Source organism: Trichomycterus rosablanca, chromosome 18 (assembly GCF_030014385.1).
Source record: "Trichomycterus rosablanca isolate fTriRos1 chromosome 18, fTriRos1.hap1, whole genome shotgun sequence".
NCBI lineage: Eukaryota > Metazoa > Chordata > Actinopteri > Siluriformes > Trichomycteridae > Trichomycterus > Trichomycterus rosablanca.
The window spans coordinates 11,447,083-11,467,552 of record NC_086005.1 but is presented as its reverse complement, the minus strand read 5'-3'; the positions used below and the strand labels follow the sequence as shown (position 1 = coordinate 11,467,552).

At 42.1% G+C, this 20,470-nt stretch overlaps 1 protein-coding gene across 3 annotated transcripts in view; it reads right to left on the bottom strand.

The window, feature by feature from the left end:
- usp25 (ubiquitin specific peptidase 25) overlaps nucleotides 1-20,470 on the bottom strand; it is a 39,854-nt gene that overhangs the window by 7,425 nt on the left and 11,959 nt on the right. For 2 of the 3 annotated variants that reach the window (XM_063014783.1, XM_063014784.1), the window contains exons 11-24: nucleotides 19,898-20,025; nucleotides 19,306-19,401; nucleotides 18,373-18,537; nucleotides 17,100-17,365; nucleotides 16,506-16,576; nucleotides 15,978-16,206; nucleotides 15,473-15,700; nucleotides 14,334-14,473; nucleotides 11,332-11,490; nucleotides 10,620-10,715; nucleotides 4,621-4,799; nucleotides 3,501-3,579; nucleotides 3,139-3,218; nucleotides 1,692-1,815 (exon numbers count right to left, since the gene is read on the bottom strand). In XM_063014783.1, coding sequence (XP_062870853.1) covers nucleotides 1,692-1,815; nucleotides 3,139-3,218; nucleotides 3,501-3,579; nucleotides 4,621-4,799; nucleotides 10,620-10,715; nucleotides 11,332-11,490; nucleotides 14,334-14,473; nucleotides 15,473-15,700; nucleotides 15,978-16,206; nucleotides 16,506-16,576; nucleotides 17,100-17,365; nucleotides 18,373-18,537; nucleotides 19,306-19,401; nucleotides 19,898-20,025 — 2,040 coding nt within the window. The remainder of the gene's footprint in view (nucleotides 1-1,691; nucleotides 1,816-3,138; nucleotides 3,219-3,500; nucleotides 3,580-4,620; nucleotides 4,800-10,619; nucleotides 10,716-11,331; nucleotides 11,491-14,333; nucleotides 14,474-15,472; nucleotides 15,701-15,977; nucleotides 16,207-16,505; nucleotides 16,577-17,099; nucleotides 17,366-18,372; nucleotides 18,538-19,305; nucleotides 19,402-19,897; nucleotides 20,026-20,470) is intronic. The other variant, XM_063014785.1, reaches the window with a different exon arrangement.

Genomic DNA, 20,470 nt, shown 5'->3' with positions numbered 1-20,470 from the left:
AGAGAATCCACTGCTGGCTGGGGTCAAAGATGTGGCTGGCGACTGAACACGTAAGAGTAAGCGGAATTGAAAATGACTAGACTGGGAAGATAAAAAGGAAAGGTTCTGCTGCTTATTGTCAGAACAGATTATACACTGGCTAACAGGCGGTTAGCGGCTAGAGCTAACTGGCTACACCCGACCATCTGACACCTGCACCCAGGTTCTGCAACGTCTGTGTAAGTGCAAGCACTGTTTATACACTGATCAGCCATAACATTAAAACCACCTCCTTGTTTGTATACTCACTGTCCATTTTATCAGCTCCACTTACCATATAGGAGTACTTTGTAGTTTTACAATCACTGACTGTAGTCCATCTGTTACTCTACATACTTTTTCAACCTGCTTTTACCCTGTTCTTCAATGGTCAGGACCCCCACAAGACCACCACAGAGCAGGTATTATTTAGGTGGTGGATCATTCCCAGCCCTGCAGTTTGTTTGTTTATTAGGATTTTAACGTCATGTTTTTACACTTTTGGTTACATTCATGACAGGAACGGTAGTTACTCATTACACAACATTCATCAGTTCACAAGGTTATATCGAACACAGTCGTGGACAATTTAGTGTCTACAATTCACCTCACTTGCATGTCTTTGGACTGTGGGAGGAAACCGGAGCACCAGGAGGAAACCCACGCGGACACGGGGAGAACATGCAAACTCCACACAGAAAGGACCCGAACCGCCCCACCTGGGGATGGAACCCAGGACCTTCTTGCTGTGAGGCAACAGTGCTACCCACTTGATGGTATGAGTGGATCAGACAAAGCAGCGCTGCTGGAGTTTTAAAATACCGTGTCCACTCACTGTCCACTCTATTAGACACTCCTATCTAGTCGGTCCACCTTGTAGATGTAAAGTCAGAGACGATCGCTCATCTATTGCTGCTGTCTGAGTTGGTCATCTTCTAGACCTTCATCAGTGGTCACAGGTCGCTGCCCACGGGGTGCTGTTGGCCGGATATTTTTGGTTGGTGGACTATTCTCAGTCCAGCAGTGACAGTGAGGTGTTTAAAAACTCCATCAGCGCTGCTGTGTCTTATCCACTCATACCAGCACAACACACACTAACACACCACCACCATGTCAGTGTCACTGCAGTGCTGAGAATGATCTACCACATAAATAATACCTGCTCTGTGGTGGTCCTGGTGGGGTCCTGACCATTGAGGAACAGGGTGAAAGGGGGCTAACAAAGCATACAGAGAAACAGATGGACTACAGTCAGTAACTGTAGAACTACAAAGTGCTTCTATATGGTAAGTTAAGCTGACAAAATGGACAGTGAGTGTAGAAACAAGGAGGTGGTTTTAATGTTATGGCTGATCGGTGTATAATCCTGTTTGTGAACCAGATGATGGAGTGGGAGTTTTCTAGTAGGAAATCTGACACATAATTCATGTTAAACATTAATTGGGTTATGAATTCAAGCACATCTGAAGCACTCTGAGCAGATTTGTTTGATTTATATTTTCATTGGATGAACATTTAATAAATATTTATCACATTTGAAAAAAATGATGGCACTGGAGACATATATTTCTGGAATAAAGCACTGCTTTACGCAGATGTAAGACGCAGATGGGAGGGGTGAGCTGACTCTGACCTCTGGGGCAAAAGGCCGAAGCACCCACGCACACACTCACCAGCAGGCACTCTCTGCGGTAATGGGCTATGAGCTCTTCGTCATGCCCTCTGTATGGCCCTTTGGACAGAAGCTCTTTGTTGTAGTGATATGAGAAGATCAGGTACATCAACGCCTCCACGTAGCTGCAAGAGACAGAACGGCGCGGTTAGTTTAGCGTAATCTGTCCTGTGAGAGCTGCACATTAGCATTAGTGAAAATAATGTGCTGTTACTATACTGCGTTTGAGTGATTCAGTCGCTCTTAATACACATCAATTATTTAAAAAGAAAAATAACATAATTAAACTTTTTAATTAAATACTTTACATTTCTCATTAGGTCTCAAGTCTCGCTGTGCAGGGTTGTGATAAAAAAAAAAGGTTATATCGCCTCCTGGTGGAAATGAGAAGCAAGTTCTCTGGGTAAATTATAACAAAAGACTTCTTTTTACTCCCTCCTTTTCTTTTTTTCTGCCAATCTAGTGGTTTCCAGTTCTTCAATAATAAGAGGGTTTCTGCACTTTTTTTTACTCTATTTATTAATAATTAAAAAAAAAAAAAAATTACATCACTTTTTACATAATTACCTTTCCATGCTTTTCCCCAGCGTCATTCCAAACCTTTCATGCCATTTGCAAAAAATGCACTGCCGCTTTTACATCATCATCACATGAAAATCTTCTTCCCCTTAAAGCTTCTTTGGGCAGTCCAAAAAGGGGAAAATCAGATGGCACTAAATCCAGACTATAAGCTCTCTCAGTCTCTTAGACACGACCAGTTACTACTCCTCCCGCCTTCACTGTTTCCAACTAAAATACAAAAGTGCGGAAACTTTTTGAAAGATCCCTCGTAGTTTTTTCGCCACTTGTACCACCTCTGTTTAGACAGAGGAGAACCGCAGACTCGGTCATGCGACGCTTCAACTGCATCTTTTCACCTGCCAAATGAACGTTTTCACAGAAAGCTGTATAGTGTACAAAGGGACCGGCTTTGCTATTCTATGCTTACAGAGGTCACATCTGCAGCAGGGCCGAGAAATTCTGATGACCCCAACTGTGCCTGTTAGGACACCTGGCCAGGTCAACATCACAGCTCAGATTGAGAACTGAGGATTTTAGCGTTTGTGTGCAATATAAGAAGACAACCCCCATTAAAACTACTATTACTATTGATTAACTGTATTAGGCTCTGTTTAAAATCACATAGTACTGTACCCTACACTACTCTATCACTAATTTGGTTTAGTATTTAGGACAGTAGTATGTAGTTTTGCACATACTGTGCTTGTAGTGTTGGTCAAGCAGCAGAGGAAATCACGTTAATCAATTACTGCGAAGGTGACCAGAGATTTCAGGTGCTATTAGAGTAACTCTTCCGAGCTGCCACACTCATACGCCACAGACCTACTATTCAGAACATCGATTTAGAAAAAAAACAACACCTTTCGATTAAGAAAAAAAAAACCTACCTTTTCTTCTGAAACAGCTCAAGGCCAATCATCAGAAAGATTGTAGTCTCCCGGAAATTCCTGTAGTCTTGATGCCATATCTGTCCACAGAAAAAGCCAAGTCAGTTCAGACAGGACCAGGGTTGTATTTTTGTTACACCACACCAAGATTTAACTTGGGATTTCACATTTTCAATCATAAAAATCTGCCTAAATTTGCCTAAATGTATTTTCCTAAATACACAATAATTCATTCATCTAAACGTTCCATTAGAGCTGTATGAAAAAAGACTAAATATTGCCTGTAATGCATTCAAATAAATATAAAAAAAAAAAAAGAATAAAAAAATAGTACATGAATAGCACTTTTACTGACGACTCACCTCATACTCTTCCAAGTTGACTTCATCAGGCTTGATAAGCTCAAGTTTTGCTCGTGCCACTTTCATGATGCTCTTACATCTAACAGAGAAAGAACATGGTCATTATAAAGTGCAGTGCACACAGTGCAGGTGACTTAAATGCCAAACGAGATGAAGTGATGGTGAGCCGGGACCCGAGGCCTCGCACCTGAGCCATGGATCATTCATTATTACTAAAAAAAAAAAAAAACAGAAAAGAAAAAGAGCTGTGTGTTTGTGTTGTGGGTCTAAATCATATTTCAGTTCTCAAAAAGAAGAGAAGGAAGAGGAAATCACATCACTTATTAATATGGACTGTGTGGCACACTGGGCAGGGAAAATGCTCAAAGAAGGACATGTGTTTTTTTGTTTGACGTCATGTTTTACACTTTGGTTACATTCATGACAGGAACAGTAGTTACTCATTACACACAAGGTTCAATTCACCTCACTTGCATGTCTTTGGACTGTGGGAGGAAACTGGAGCACCCAAAGTAAACCCACGCAGACACGGGGAAAACATGCAAACTCCACACAGAAAGGACCGGGACCGCCCCACCTGGGGATCAAACCCAGGACCTTCAAAGAAGGACTTTTAAGAAAGCAAGACAGTCAGGAGGAAGAAGCAAGAACTTTGTGCTACATCGAAACAAAAAGTCATCATCATCGTTTTCGTGTTTACCATCATTTTACCCTGGTCAGTGTTGCAGTGGGTATGGTTTTCTCGGTCATTTCTTCTTCCTTAGACATAGCCAATAATGTCTGTATGTAGATGCCCAAATGGCCAATAGGACAGCTGGGGATTCAAACCCTGCTGCACTAACTGAGTGGCCAACTGAAAAGCATTGTAAATAACCCAAGACTTTCTGTCTGGGTAGCAGTGTAGAAAAGGAATCCATATCCTGGTGTTTCCCTGATTGACAGAGGACATAAATGCTTTTCTTTTCTCCCAAAGCTCAGCAGCATTTATACTCTCATGGACTACTGGTCACAAATTTTTGCAGAATAGTCAGGGCTTGAACTGGTATTTTTCCAATGACAACAATGATCCCAAATTATATTTGATAAATAGAAACTAGAAACACCTAAAAAAGCTTTTTACCTCTCATCGAAGCCAAGGTTTCTGTCAGCAAACTGCATGAGCAGGGTTCTTTCCAGGATCTTATTGGGAGCCTGGTTCTGGATGAAGTAGACAAGGACGTGCTGCAGCCGATGGTCATTCTGAGGGGGCGTGTCCTCCTGTGCTAACCTTAACAAGCGTGTGTACTCGACTTTAAGTGCCTGCCAGCAGAATAAGAAAGATGGAAGATTTCATTATTTTTTTAAACGATTTAATAAGTAAATAAGAGACCAGTATAAGCAGAGGGTGATTGAGGTGCCTCAGGTAAGAACCTTAACAGACTTAAATTCAAGCTGGTCAACATTTTTGGACCAAAAAAAGAGATTAGTGTGTAAAAAAGCTCCATCACAAAGCAATCCCACAACAGCAAGACATGAACACAGGATTAATCACAGGATAAATCTGTCAATGCATTACATTACTGACAACAGAAATCATGCACATGGATTTCCCCAACATGGCGCAGAGGTAAAACACTATTTGAATCTCAGCGGTGCTAACAGCCGGTCGGGCGTCTACACAAACATGACAGACCAGTATCCAGTGGGAATGAGATGGCTGAAACAGCTTAGTTTCTTAGGTTGTGTGCTCGAGTGGTGCAGCGGTAAAACACACTAGTCCAACTAAGATCTCAAGTAGGGCTGCAACGATTAGTCGACGTAATCGATAACGTCGACTATAAAAATTTGTCGACGTGGAATTTCACTGTCGACTAGTCGTTATTGATGCAACGCACTAAAGGGACTGCAGGCGGCGCAGCATCGCTTCCATGGCACAGCGGGGAGTTTATGAAGACAGAGAGGCAAAGATAAAGAGACCGAAACTTTCTAAAGTATTTCAGCCAAAATAACCCAAAGAAACGAGCTGGACGCAGACACTACAGAGCAGAGTTATGGTTTCACACCAGCACTCCGGTGAAACGCCTTGCAGCCGTGATGACCAGCGTTATTCAGGTAAGTTTTTACACCGCTTTGTGCTTTAACCAACGTAGTTCATGTTTGTTAATGCTAGAGTACTTGTCGGAAAACTATCTAAGAGTTTGCTATTTTTCAGGTTTGTTTGCTAGCTAACTCATTAACTGCTATAGTTAATCAGTCATTTATATGAGTAACGTTATATAACTTAACATTATAGCCTAACGTTACCCTGTCTCGTCTTCCATATTTTTGCTCTCGTTAATGAGAGCATTCATTCTAAATAATAAGCCTCATCCACTTAATGATAGCTAGTTAGCTCAGCAGATAATTCAGTTAAGACATTTAACCTGTTATGGTTTAGTTGGCGTAGCCAGTACACTATTTGTAATAAACTATGATACATAGCCTTCAGTTTGTGATCATTAATACAGCTTTCTCTTTTGTGCTTTCTATTAACAGCACTAAGCAATGGTGTGTGGATGAGAAGAGAAGAGATTCATGCACCCCTCAGATGGCTGAGATCTTCACAGACAGCATTCACATGTTTCTCAACCACATGTTATAAATGTTTTTGACTTCCAGAGTGATAACTTCTGAAACATAACAGTTTCTAATGCTGTCCAAAGCTTTCTTATTTCATTGAATTTTTTTTATTGTGATTGTGTATTAATGTTTCAAATATATTTAATTAAACTATCAAGCTTAAGTTTCATATTCATGTTTCATGGGTCATTATTTTAATTTAATAACAGGGTTTTATGTTAAGGCAGAGATAATCGCTGACTAGTCGACTAATCGAAAAAATAATCGTCAGATTAGTCGACTACTAAAATAATCGTTAGTTGCAGCCCTAATCTCAAGCTCTTAAATTTGAATCCTAGCTATCCTACAAACCGACTGACAGGGCTGTGGATCTGTAGGGGGAAGGGACAATGGCCGAAACAGGGATTATCGTCACTGGTGCAAGTGCGGCCTCTGCTGACGAGGTGTCTGCACAGAGGGCAGTTGATCTCGAATCCCAGTATGTGGCTCTTCACGCACAATACTGCACTGTGTGAACCTGTCCCCAGCAGGTGAAAAGAGGGGACACATGACAACCCCAGCCCCCTCAAACGGAGCTGGAGGTGGCCACAGTGACATGAGCGGAGTCCCAACTGGCCACAACATCAGGGAGGACACCCGGCATAAAAACTGTCCCTAATCAGATATGTAGACCCATTGTGCCAATGTGACCCCTAAACATTAATTAAACTGTTTAATTAAGAATAACATGTATTAGGATATACACTACATGACCAAAATTCAATATACATGTTTTTGCTTTGCCAAAACATCACTGGTGTAATGTAGATAGATCTTGCAGCAACAATAGCTTACATGTAAAGCGTTATAAAACTACTGAAGCACACTACCAAACTTACTCTAGAAGAAATGCTTGCTTGACTGGGTTTTCTAGGCTGACTAAGCATCTGCACACAGGCCTTAGACAGATTGGTATAAATCACACAGGAATTGGACTTGATCTCTGGAGTCTGATGGACTGCTAGATGATAACACTAAAGCTGGCTACAATTTACAGCTACAACTGTACAATTTGGCACGAAATAAATAATCTGGGGCAGTTTATGGGGTGGGCAATAAAGAAAATAGTGCTCACACTATGTGTCTAAAAGTGTGTGGACACTCCTTGTAATGACTTCGAGTTCAGGTGCTTTAGCATAACCAACGGCTAACAGGTATAGACAATCAATTGTGTATACGGAATTGTATACTTTTAAATTGGTGGTAACACAACTGTGCCACTAGGGACAAAGCAAGGTCTAAAAAGACATGGTTTGATAAGTTTGGTTGAAAGAACTTCAGTGACCTGCAAAGAGCTATGACCTTAACACTACTGAACACCTTTGGGATGAATCGTAATTAGATTGTGAGCCAGAACTTTTTGTCTAACTCAGTGCCTGACCTTACAAATGCACACTTCAAAATCCTATGAAAAGCCTCATCAGGAATAGGAGCCAAAGTGGAACCAACTTCAGGCAGTTCCCTGATTCACAATGCCTGATCCATAAAAAAAATAGTTTGATGTGATGACAGACCCTAACCTTAACCCTATTTGATGAATTTGGAACACCTACTGTGAGCCAGGTCTTGTGGGCCAACATAATTGCCGGAAACTACTAATAATCTGTGGATGAATGGAAGTGAAGCTTTAAAGTCATGATCCAAAATCTTGTAAAAGCCTTTCCAAAAGTCTTAAAACTGTTGGAGCAGCAAAATAATAGACAAACTCTTGGTTCTGGATTTGATGATTAGGTGTCCACAAATCCTTCAGATATACTTTACAAATACATAGTTCACAATCAGTGTATTAATGGGAGGTCAAATGAATGGGTGGCATAATGGATGATGGGGGGAAAAACAACTGTTATTAAAGAAGACATTTTCAGATGAATCAGAATCTATAACACTCCAGATCTACGAGAGTTGACAGAGCTTGAACGCTGATGATGATCTGTCATCTACCATACCAACGCTGGGAACAAAACAGCCCTCGGCTACAGACGATGCCTGTCTCAAGTGCTGTCAGTCATAAGAGTGACAGGCATTGCCAATCAATAAGACACAGAAGTAGCAAAAGCTAAAAAAAAATTAATAAGGGGACGGTTGCAGTCAGTCATGCCCAGCAGGCAAGTAAACAAAGTCATAAGAAATGAACCAAAATATTCACAGAATCAAAAGAGTGATTAGGTTCGTTCACAGTAAATAAACTAAGCTGACAGTGAGGAACCACTAGCTGGGTAACACATAGTCGGACCAAAAAATAACAAATATTCACAAACAGCTAAGACATGCTCACTAGGCAAAGTTTGCTTCATCAGTTTTAAACTAGAGTTATGGGACTCACGCTCCTAGCAGGTAGGAAAAGCTTCTAGATACCAGATTAGCACTGTGCAAACTGCATGACTAAAAAGATACCACTTTACATCTAATTCGAGTGATGAGAAGCAAAAGACAGAACAGTGAATTGAGTCTGCATGGCCATGGTAGCTGCACACAAGCCAAAGGTCACCATGTGCAATGCCAGGTCTCAGCTGGGATGCTGTAAAACGATGAAACTGTGTTCTCTGTTTATGCAGCCTGCCAGGAGAACAATTCAGTTGGCTATCACTGTTTCACCTGTACTGTCAGGGTTTGGCAAGGTGGTGCCTTTTGCTCACAATACGCAAATGGTTTGCAGAGTTTGATGTGGAAGCCCTGACCTTAACGCCACCCAAAAAAATTAATTAGAGAACAAACTGCAAACCAGGTCCCAGTGTACAACGTCTTTACCACAGCTACATAAGTAATGCTTGCAGAGAGAGATACGTTTGGCTATTAGACTTCCAGATGCTAAGCAATGTTAAGCTGAAAACAAAGGTCTTTCCTTGTTGTTTTACATATACATATATAATTTTACACAGATTTTTGCATTTTCCCCTTTTACTCCAAATCTAGTTTTAAACCCCCTGATTGTAACTTCCTCTGCTGCTGCACACACCTGCAGACTACCATGTGCCCCCTCCAGCATGCCCGCAGTCAAGTCTCTGCTATCGGAGAGAGCACTGCTATCCGTGAATATCCGCAAATACTTCAGCAGCAATAAGGAGTGGTCAGTAGAGCCACCCGAGTCACATTTTCCTTATTTAGCAAAATTAGACTTCTACCATTACAATCCTAAACTGACCAAAACCAAAAGTCCAACATTGGGAGTTTGTTGCTGTCCTAGTTATTTGCTAGTAAGATATAAATCTCAGCAAACATAAAGAGTAAAAAGCACCAAGGTTAATATCTTGAACTTTTTAAATGACAAAAAAAAAAACATGCTGCCAGTTTACAGTGGAATAATACACTGATTAGCCATAACATTAAAACCACCTCCTTGTTTTTACACTCACTGTCCATTTTATCAGCTCCACTTACCATATAGAAGCACTTTGTAGTTCTACAATTACTGACTGTAGTCCATCTGTTTCTTTGCATGCTTTGTTTGCCCCCTTTTATACTGTTCTTCAATGGTCAGGACTCTCCCAGGACCACTACAGAGTAGGTATTATTTGCGTGGTGGATCATTCTCAGCACTACAGTGACACTGACTTGGTGTGTTAGTGTGTGTTGTGCTGGTATGAGTGGATAAAACACAGCTGCGCTGATGGAGTTTTTAAACACCTCACTGTCACTGCTGAACTGAGAATAATCCACCAACCAAAAATATCCAGCCGACAGCGCCCCATGGGCAGCGTCCTGTGACCATTGATGAAGGTCTAGAAGATGACCAACTCAAACAACAGCAATAGATGAGCGATCGTGTCTGACTTTACATCTACAAGGTGGACCAACTAGGTAGGAGTGTCTTATAAAGTGGACAGTGAGTGGACATGGTATTTAAAAACTCCAGCAGCACTGCTGTGTCTGATCCACTCATACCAGCCCAACACACACTAACACACCACCACCATGTCAGTGTCACTGCAGTGCTGAAAATGATCCACCACCTAAATAATACCTGCTCTGTGGTGGTCCTGTGGGGGTCCTGACCACTGAAGAACAGGGTGAAAGCAGGTTAAAAAAGCATGTAGAAAAACAGGTGGACTACAGTCAGTAATTGTAGAACTACAAAGTGCTTCTATATGGTAAGTGGAGCTGATAAAATGGACTGAGAGTGTAGAAACAAGGAGGTGGTTTTAATTTCTGCTACTGTTCTTCAGCTGAATCATGGGAACATGTTCATATTTATTCAAAAGATATATTCAGCATAAGCTCATTCCAAGAGCTTAATTCTAGCCCAATTAGGCCTTTGCAAAATAAGTTGTTTGGGTGGTGCAATGAAGTGCACCAAAATGTAAAGTTTCAGGTTCAGTTGTAATTTTTTTGTATTGAAAGCAAGGAACGGTTTTACCAAAGCTTGAAAGTGTATATAAAGGGAGGAATAATAAAAAGCAGGCAAAACAAGGGCGAGGTTAGCACAGTCACTGGGCTGACCCGTGTCAGAATTAGTCAGTCAGGCACCAATCGTGCGAGAAGTACCTTGAAGAAGGCGGCTTCAGGCCCACACTTGTCATACACACTCCTGGTTTTGCCAATGGCCATTATAATACCTTGCATGTTTGGAGTCATCATTGTCTGCTCAAGGAAGGAAAGCAGATTAATACAGAACAGTCACTTTATTTATTCCCAGCACTCACACAGAAATGCTAATCACATAAAAACAGCCAGCAGTCGATCATCTCTGTGTTAGAAAAACAGACACACCAAAGCTACTTGCTGCATTAAAGTCAGTGTTACACTGGGCGATAATCTGCCTAGATTTTACAGTGGCAGAAAAAAAGCACTCATCATGAAGGCTTTCTCTGGATGTGACTTCAGTGTCCTTGGAAAGCACAGTGTAAAGTGTGTGTGAAGCGACTTGGTGCTGCTGTGACCACAAACAGACAAAAGGATTGCAGCAGGTTCAAAAAGTCTGGATTGTATGTCATTGTATGTTGTGTATTGCATTCTTTCGGCGTCATTGAAATTGCATCAAAGTTTTGTAAACTTGTTAGTAAAACACGCCGGCTTAGACCTAGTAAACATGCAGGGATCCTAACATAATTAATGTTCAACCCACGTACAAAGAAAGCAAAATGCTGAATGCGTGGAGCTCTGTATATGCTAACAGTCTGTTAATGACGCTGCTGCCGAACAGCTCGTTATGAACCCCACACCACACACAACAAACAGTGTCACCAAGGGGTGCTACCTGGTCATCGTACCCCCCCTCTTTTGACTGAATGACGAAGGTTCCTACATGAGGGATGGCCACCTCTACCACACGATGGGGTTGGGCTGTGGCAGAGGCGGTGCCATCCTGCACTGAATCAGGAGGAGGAGTTTGGGAAGGAGGCACAAGGGAGTCCTCCTGCAGGGACAGAGGTGAAAAAGGTTTGAGGACAGAGACAGGGCAGAATAAATGGGCGAAGCAGGCGCCAAAACAACACTGATATAAATTAACACCCCGTTAGGAACTAGGTCACTAGGTTCACTCGTGAGGGTTTACAGTTCCAGTTCAATTCACATGAAGGCCAAACTTACACTGATCAGCCATAACATTAAAACCACCTCCTTGTTTCTACACTCACTGTCCATTTTATCAGCTCCACTTACCATATAGAAGCACTTTGTAGTTCTACAATTACTGACTGTAGTACATCTGTATCTCTGCATGCTTTGTTAGCCCCCTTTCATGTTGTTCTTCAATGGTCAGGACCCCACCAGGACCACTTTACATCTACAAGGTGGACCAACTAGGTAGGAGTTCTTAAACACCACCACCATATCAGTGTCACTGCAGTGCCACAAGGCAGTTGTAGCCTAGTGGTTAAAGTACTGGATTAGTAATTGAAAGGTTGCCACTGTTGGGCCCTTGAGCAAGGCCCTCAACTCTCAATTGCTTAGACAATATACTGTCACAGTACTGTAAGTCGCTTTGGATAAGAGCGTCTGCTAACACACCACCACCATGTCATCGTCACTGCAGTGCTGAGAATGATCCACCACCTAAAATAATACCTGCTCTGTGGTGGTCCTGTGTGGGTCACTGAAGAACAGGGTGAATGCAGGCTAAAAAAGTATGTAGAGAAATAGATGGACTACAATCAGTAATTGTAGAACTACAAAGTGCTTCTATATGGTGCTGATAAAATGGACAGTGAGTGTAGAAACAAGGAGGTGGTTTTAATGTTATGGCTGATCAGTGTATATCCCATTAGCAGCGGAAACAATATTAATGATAGAGAATTACTGTTTTCAAACTTCTTTTATAAAACGGATAGTTCCGGTCCTAAAATCTGATTGGCTGAGCCGCGTTCAAAGCCGTTGTAAAATCCCCGATATACGCACACCTATGACCACCTCACATCATTTCATGTTAACACGCCACTGAAAAGATTGTTTGTTTGTTTGTTTATTAGGATTTTAACGTCATGTTTTACACTTTTGGTTACATTCATGACAGGAACGGTAATTACTCATTACACAACATTCATCAGTTCACAAGGTTATATCGAACACAGTCATGGATGGACAAATTAGTATCTCCAATTCACCTCACTTGCACGTCTTTGGACTGTGGGAGGAAACCAGAGCACCCGGAGTAAACCCACGCAGACACGGGGAGAACATGCAAACTCCGCACAGAAAGGACCCGGACCGCCCCACCTGGGGATCGAACCCAGGACCTTCTTGCTGTGAGGCGACAGTGCTACCCACTTAGCCACCGTGCCGCCCCCACTGAAAAGAAAAAGTACAAACTTGGTTGAACACTATTTTAGGTCATATACTATACATGGAAATGTCCAGATTAATATAAACAGTAATCCTAATCATTAAACGGGTGTTTCGTCCAAGAAATAGTGTAATAGTGTTTGTGGAGGAATGTTTATTGTGAATGTTATGTTCGCCCTCATGTTGCCTAGCAACACTGTTAACGGACTACCTGATTTCGCGGAAGAATGCTTTTTGTAAGTGTTTTTGTAAATATAAACATTTATAAATTGAACATTGTTGTATTTTATTATATTTTATGTTGACCGCCGTTTTATAAAAGCAATAAGCCACTTGAGACCGTGCGTTACTGCTATGATTTTATCACGGGGAAGGATGTTCTGGCACGACGCGACTCTCGTGGCTTATTACTTTAATCTAGCATCAAAATACATTAGATATGAATAAATGACAAACAAGCCAAAAGTGTGCATTCACTCGCTACCTACCCTGCCAGAATGTAGTCTTCATAGACAAATACCAGTAGTACAATGTGTCAGACTATAGAGCGTGGCACTACTTTAGGATGCCACCGACATCAATTTTTAGCTTTGCTAGAGCTGCCCATGTCAAGTGAGCCAAGCCTGGCTTGAAACCGGTGCCCGACCCTTACTGAAATCCCTTCAGTAATGTTCCCAAATTCTAAATCAATCAAGAACACAGGCACATATTGATGTCCAAGTGGCTGGTGGTGTTTTGAAAGGTCCAGGAAGAGACGTAGTGCTTTAATGATTACCTCTATGAAGTCAAAAGTATGTGGACACCTGTTCATGAGCTTGTTGGACAATCCATGATCCTTTCCAATAACAACCTTCTCTTTTATTCAAAGGCCTTGATTTTGTGCACATTCAGCCAAAGGAAGGATTTATGAAGTCAGACACCAGTACTGGACGAGACGGTCTGGCTTGTAATCAACCTTCCAATTTATGCTGGTGCTATTCCGTGAAGCTGAGATGAGGCCTCCTTACAGACAAACTCACCAAACTCACCATGTCTTTATGGACCTTTCAAGGGCCCAAGGGTTGAAACGCCTACACTCAATAACTGTGTCCACATACTTTTGGCTGTGTAGTGTATAACTTCAGGAGTAAAATACGTGTGAAACAATTATTTGATGAACTGGATAATTCCAACTACACTGTGTTGCATCAGACAGACTGAAAACACTAGCTTGAGTGGACTGACATGCTTTTAAAGTCGCATCAGAAAAAAATCCAGACAGTCATTACAATTCAAAATTAAACACCCACTTCCCCGTCAAACCAGTCTAACAGAGCGTCTCAGTAGGTTCCATTGAGTTTCATCATAATGAAAAGAGAGCAAACCAGCTAAGCGGCCCCACAGGAGCCGACCCAGACAGCCCTTGTCTGGCTCATCACTGTGTGTGTGTCTGTGTGTGTGCGTGTGTGTGTGTGTGTGTGTGTGTGTGTGTGTTCTTACAGCACTGAGCAGAGCTTCAGGACTCTTCCCTTCCTGTTCAGCTGCTGCTTTGGAGATGGCTCTCTCAGTGTCCTCCTGCAGGTGTTTGGAGTCGTCAGTGGGTGATGGCTGTTCCATGTATTCAGGGTCTTGCTGACAAACTGAAGGTTAACAAAGAAATGCACACACAGAGATATTAATTAGGCCACTCGGCATGTCTTAGCACTATTTAATGAGGTTTCTGACAACTGGCTTTCAGTTCTGGAATTGTATGAGATGCTTAAAATGCAGGACAAAAAAAAATAACTCAGGTCTGATTGGGCATTTAACAGAAATAACTGGCCCTGGCCGCTCAGGTGGCGCAGCGGTAAAATATGCTAGCACACCAGCGCTGGGATTTTGAATACATCGTTTTGAATATCAGCTCTGCCACCCGACTGGGCTGGGCGGCCTCAAGAACAACGATTGGCTGTTGTTCAGGGTGGAACGAGCCAGACCCAAGTTCCTCATAACTGGTGCAATTACGACCTCTGCTAGCTGATTGATGGCGCCTGCACAGAATTGGGGAATAATGCCAATCAGGTTGTGGCTCTCTGTGCACAAGGCTGATCTGCATATGAACTCGCTTTGTGCAGGTGAAAAGAGGCAGTCGGTACTGCACACTTGTCAGAGGGGGTGTGTGTCAGTTACAAAGCTCCAATTTAGTGTCTCCAATTCACCTCACTTGCATGTCTTTGGACTGTGGGAGGAAACCGGAGCACCCGGTTTGAGGTACGGGTGACTGGAGATTTAGCTACTTGAAGAACAATGTAACAGTAAGTCCTACTGTCTGGTTGTGGTGCTGGCACAATCAGTACATTAAGCTGTAATCGCTTTTAAAATTCTAATATTTTAACATTTTACACTAGGCTTGCAAAGTTGGTGAAGCTGCATTGTAATGAGGTTTTCTGAGGCTGCATATTATATATTTCAGATCTTCATCATCAGATCATGTACACTGCTCACACACATGAACGTAATAATTAGGAGGGGGGGTCCACATACTTTTGGTTAGGTGTCCTGCTTGCCAACAGTTTAAAACACAAAAAAAGAAAACGAAGTGACACGTTAAGCTGATCGCATGTTTGATATAGTAGATGTAAGTTGCAAGAAATGCTAACCTGTGTTTTCAGCAGGACTGGGCTCTGCACTCATAGGCCGAGGAGAAGCAGCGGCGGCGGCTGCAGCCATGGCCAGCTTCTCCTGCTGAGCTTTCCTGGCCTGCATGGCATCCCACTCCTCCAGCTCACGCTCAAACAGCTGGTTGTCTTGCTTCACGTACTCCTTCAGATCCGAAGGCAGTTTATCCAACCCACTCAGCACCTGGCCCGTCTCCTTATCAAACTCTTCTGAGATATGCAAAATCATAGCAATCACATACACACACAAAGTCAAGTTCACATTTCATTCTTGACTCCCTATTTTTGTCTTCTAAACATCCTACCTGCACTGACCCTCTAATAAACTCCTTCCTAATCCTGACCGTTCTACACCAGCAAATTAGCAGCTGCAGAATGTTTTTCTGACAAACGCGTATGTGTTGCAATTATTTATAAAATACAGCTATCCAACAGCCAGAAGCAATAAAACGTGTGATCACGACTGCCTTTACTGCTTTATGGTCACCTTGGATAAGAAAAGGCTTCTTGTCATCGATGTACATGAGGCAGTAAGCGCTGGCGTTTCGGTAGCCGCCAAACGAGTCCCTCATCAGCTCCTCCCAGGACGACTTGGTCACAGAGATGTCATTGTACTTCATCCAACAGCGGTGCTGTGCATCATTGATGTACGCCCAATAGTGACCTGCGTTGGCCTGACCTTCATGCACCAGAACAGCATGAAGTCGGTACGGCACCTGAAACATAAATAAGCATTCACATGAATAGAATTTAGTAGCTTTTCTGGTAGCACTGTTGAGATTCGAACCCGATTCTAGCTAGCGTAATAGACCACTCCGCCAGCTGAGCACCTGTGACTCTATCAAAACAATTCAATGACTACGCTTTGATAGGAGAGAAACTCTGGGATCTGTGGTGCTCCTAGCTTCCTCCTGTGAAGAATCCTGCTTGCAAGCAGGTGTGAGTATGACACTTTGATCATTTCAGTCTGATGTTGGACCTGTGAGTGTACATGCATATGTAACAAAAAGCTTACCTGCATCATGGCCTTGTCAGAGTACATTAGCTCAATGGTTCTGTGAATTCTAGATATACTGCCCTGAAGATCTGAAAAAGCAAAGTGGTAGATTAAGTTGAGACCATGGCATTTGTGATTTACATTTCTAACGATTCCCTGCTCATTCAGGGATTAATCATGCAGCAAGCTGTGTTAGAATATGACCAAAAATGTGTGGTCACTTGACATCATGACTTTGATGGGCATTCCATTCAACGCTACAGACATGAGAGTAGTGTTGCCTTCACCTGTGTGGCTATACAAGCCTCCACTCTTCTGATACAGCTTTCCACAAATGTTTGTGACTATTTAGTCTAAAGAACAGTGTGTGAACAGAGGTCTGGTACTGATGAGAGCCAAGGTCTGGCTCACAATCTACATTCTAGTTCATTTGGATGGATGTAACTAAATTTAATTTATTTTATACACCAGTTAGCAATAGGTGTGCCTGAGCTGAACTTCTAAACACAATAACTCAATAATTAAGAAGGGTGTCCGCATACTTTTAGCCATCTAGTGTATAATCATGACGTTCTAGATTTTTATGTGTATGTGTTGGATCTGTATCTATACCTCTTGTGTCATTCTCCACCTCGTTCCTCCAGCGGTGTAGACAGTTTTCGAGCACGTGCAGCTCCTCCTCCGTTATGTGGCGAGGGGCAGGGTGCATGGGCAGGTCAGGAGGCACCCGTGATTGGGTGAAGGGCTTGTGAATGAGTACACGCTGTTGCGGCGGCTGTTGCTGCTGCTGCTGTTGCTGCTGCTGCTGCTGCTGTTGGGGTTGCTGTGGAACCGATGCAGAGCCCTCAGGAGGGGCCAAGGGACCCTGCTCTGCCGTACTGTAGAGAAGAGTGTTTCAATTAAAATGTTATGAATTACTAGTGTCATCATTATGCTAATTAAAGTCTGATTAATCTAATGAAGTGCATAAAAATGTGTGCCAGATTCACAGTGAAGTGAGAGAGGTTTTCAACCCCTTTATTTTTGCCATTTAACATGCTTCCAGTGCAAATACTCACTTTACATTTCGTACTTAGAACTATACATGAATAAAGAACTGATTTAGAGGCATAAACCAACATCTGCTTAAAAAACACTAAATTGATCATGTGTGGAGGGGTGTATTTAGGCATCACAAATTGAGTACGATGTTGCCATCCTGCTGTTGGCAATTACAGCTTTAAAACATCAGTGGTCTAAAATTATCTGGCTTTAATTACATTTTGGCCAGTCTTAAATTCCAAAAAATCAGACCTATTTTTAGCTTAATGCTGTGGTAGTTAAAGATTAAACACAGCTCTAATAGTCACACTAGCCTCATTTATGTTTTCTTTAATGACTTGTAAAGCTTTAGTATTAATTAATTTAGCTTACTGCTCTCTGTAAAACTGTTGTTCCTGTGGTTATCAGGTCACCATCAACTTTATTGTTTAAATGATGCAGCAAATAAAATAAAGAAAATGAATGAATTTGTGATTTAGATGAGCAGAATATTTTGTTAATACCTAAATCTATTGCTAGTTTGTGGGACCTAAAGTTGGGTTGCAACATGATTAAATCATTGCGAATCAATAATGAGCCTTAATTTGTTTCAGCACCCAGAGATTCAAGAGTTCAAGATGAGTTGCAACCATGGTGAAAACTGAAGAGCTGTCAGAAAAGCTGAAAAAGACATTATTTCATTGCCCCCAAAAGAGCAAAGGGTGTAAAATGATTTCCAAGACTTTTGAGTTTTGTATGGTTCCAAACATATGGAGCAGCAGCACACCTGCCTGGCCACAGTTACAGTTAACCTTGGTTTTATACATGAACTGAAGTCTAAATAGTAGTAGTAATTGGGTCTTGCCTTTGTGCAGGAGGCAGCAGGGTAGTTGTGCCACCAGGTGGCGCTGATGTATCAACATCTTCTATGGGTGAAGTGCACACAGGCTTGCTGGAAGCAAACTCCATGGCATACTGGAGCACATCCGCTAGAGGAAACCTCTTGGGGCCTGAACCATAGCTCAGATACCTACAACAGTCAGAAAGAACATTGTGGGAAGCAGGGAGGGAGAGAGAGTTTGTGAGAAAGTGCACCATCCAGATTTCATGATCTATAAATGGAAACTAAACAAACCATGCTGCTGCCTTGACTGCCACCGAGACAGTGAGTCTCCACTCTGGTGTTCATAAACTACACTGCTGCCAAGTTCCTCAGCAAATATTTACAGTGTGACGGTTTTCATTTACACAGCTACAAAGTCTGAGACGCTTCAAGAAACACAGCAAAATCTCTAGTGCTAAATTAGCTTTAATAGTGTTAAGATCACATCCACCCAAATAAATTCTACTAGTTCACTTAACACTAGAGATATTCCTGCTGTCTCATATTATACTGCATATGGACAAAATTATGTGGGCGGATGGAAAAATCCGTTTTTTAAAAATGCGTTATTACAAATTTGTGTTGTTCCTAATAGAACTACAGAAAACTATCATGTTTCATGAACGTATTAAGATAAAAATAGCCATTTTGGCTGAAAAAGTATTGTTACTCCTAATTTTATGCATTAAAGAACTTTCCAGTTCCAGCATGACTTTGCCTCTGTGCACAAAGTGAGGTCCATAAAGGTCCAGTGTAGGTCTAGTGTAAAGGAAAGTGAACCATCCCAAAAGTGTTTAATGAGGCTGAGGGGTTCGCGTCAAACTTAAAGGTCCATGGTTTTGGAATGGGAAGTCTAAAAAGCTTTTCACATGCTTTTGAATATACAGTTTACCTGGCTGACTCTTTGAGACTCACCTCTCCAGTCTCTGTTGGAGAACAGTCAGGTGCTCCTTCAGTCTCCTGATCTCCTCTCGCTTGATCCGTGTGATGTCCCGATTTCTGTCCATGTACCTATGAGGACATGAGATTTCCTGATTTTTCATTCTAAAAAGCTGCTGCCTGTGTTCATCAGACTAGCCTTAATTTCAGGCGAGCGGACAGCCCATATTTGTATACTTGGCCTGCAGTGTTCTGTGTTGAAATATGGCGTCGTGGAATGGTAAGTTATATGAGCGTGTGATCTGACAACTGTGTGAGTGAAACCTAATATTCTAATAAGCAGCGCTCAAACAAAAATCAACAGAAAGTCACAGCTCTTGCTGCTCGGTTAGATTCCATTTGCTAGTTGCTCATACACATCAAACTTCTGCTTTGATAAGAGCTTTGTAGGAGGGACATCCGCCCTGTGAGTGGTGAGGGTTACCAATAAGCAAAATGAGAGCAACACTCATTTAACCTCTAACCTCTGACCATAAAACAGGAGAGAGAGCATTATGTAAAGTGCATGTAGACACTGCGAAGTTACAAGTCATTCAGTCATTTGTATTTTGTTAGGTAGCTCACTTACCTGTCCATGTAAAGCATAGGTGGAAACTCCAGCTTATTGTGGATCTTCTCAGGTCGGCCTAAGGCTTGGTTGAACTCAAACCGTGACAGCTCAAAGGTCAAAACTGGAGGGAGTTCGGTGAACCAGTGCTGAAAACAAACAATTCATGCATTCTCATGTTTTACCACTGCTTTATCCTGGTCAGGGTCACAGTGGATCTGGCTTCCCTAAAATCACTAGGCGCAATGCAGTTACACACCCTAGACAAGATGTCAATTCATCACGGGGCTTCGGCCTTTTCAAACCCCACCAACAGTCAGACCGTGAGCTAGTGTATAAGAGTTACAGTGTAGTGGTGGACACACCACCAGAGAGCTAGCTTTGGTATAATTTGGTATCATCGTTTTTTTTTTTTTTTTTTTTTTTAGATGATCGTCATGAGACGCTGTTTTGCATAATGCGATGTCTACTAAATCTTGTGCCTGTAAAGAACTGCTGCTTCCAATACTCATTTCTTGCAAGCTGTACTTTGCAGTTGCCCTGAAAAGGAATGTATGCCTACTGTTTTGTTTAACCTTAGGCTGATTAAGGTAG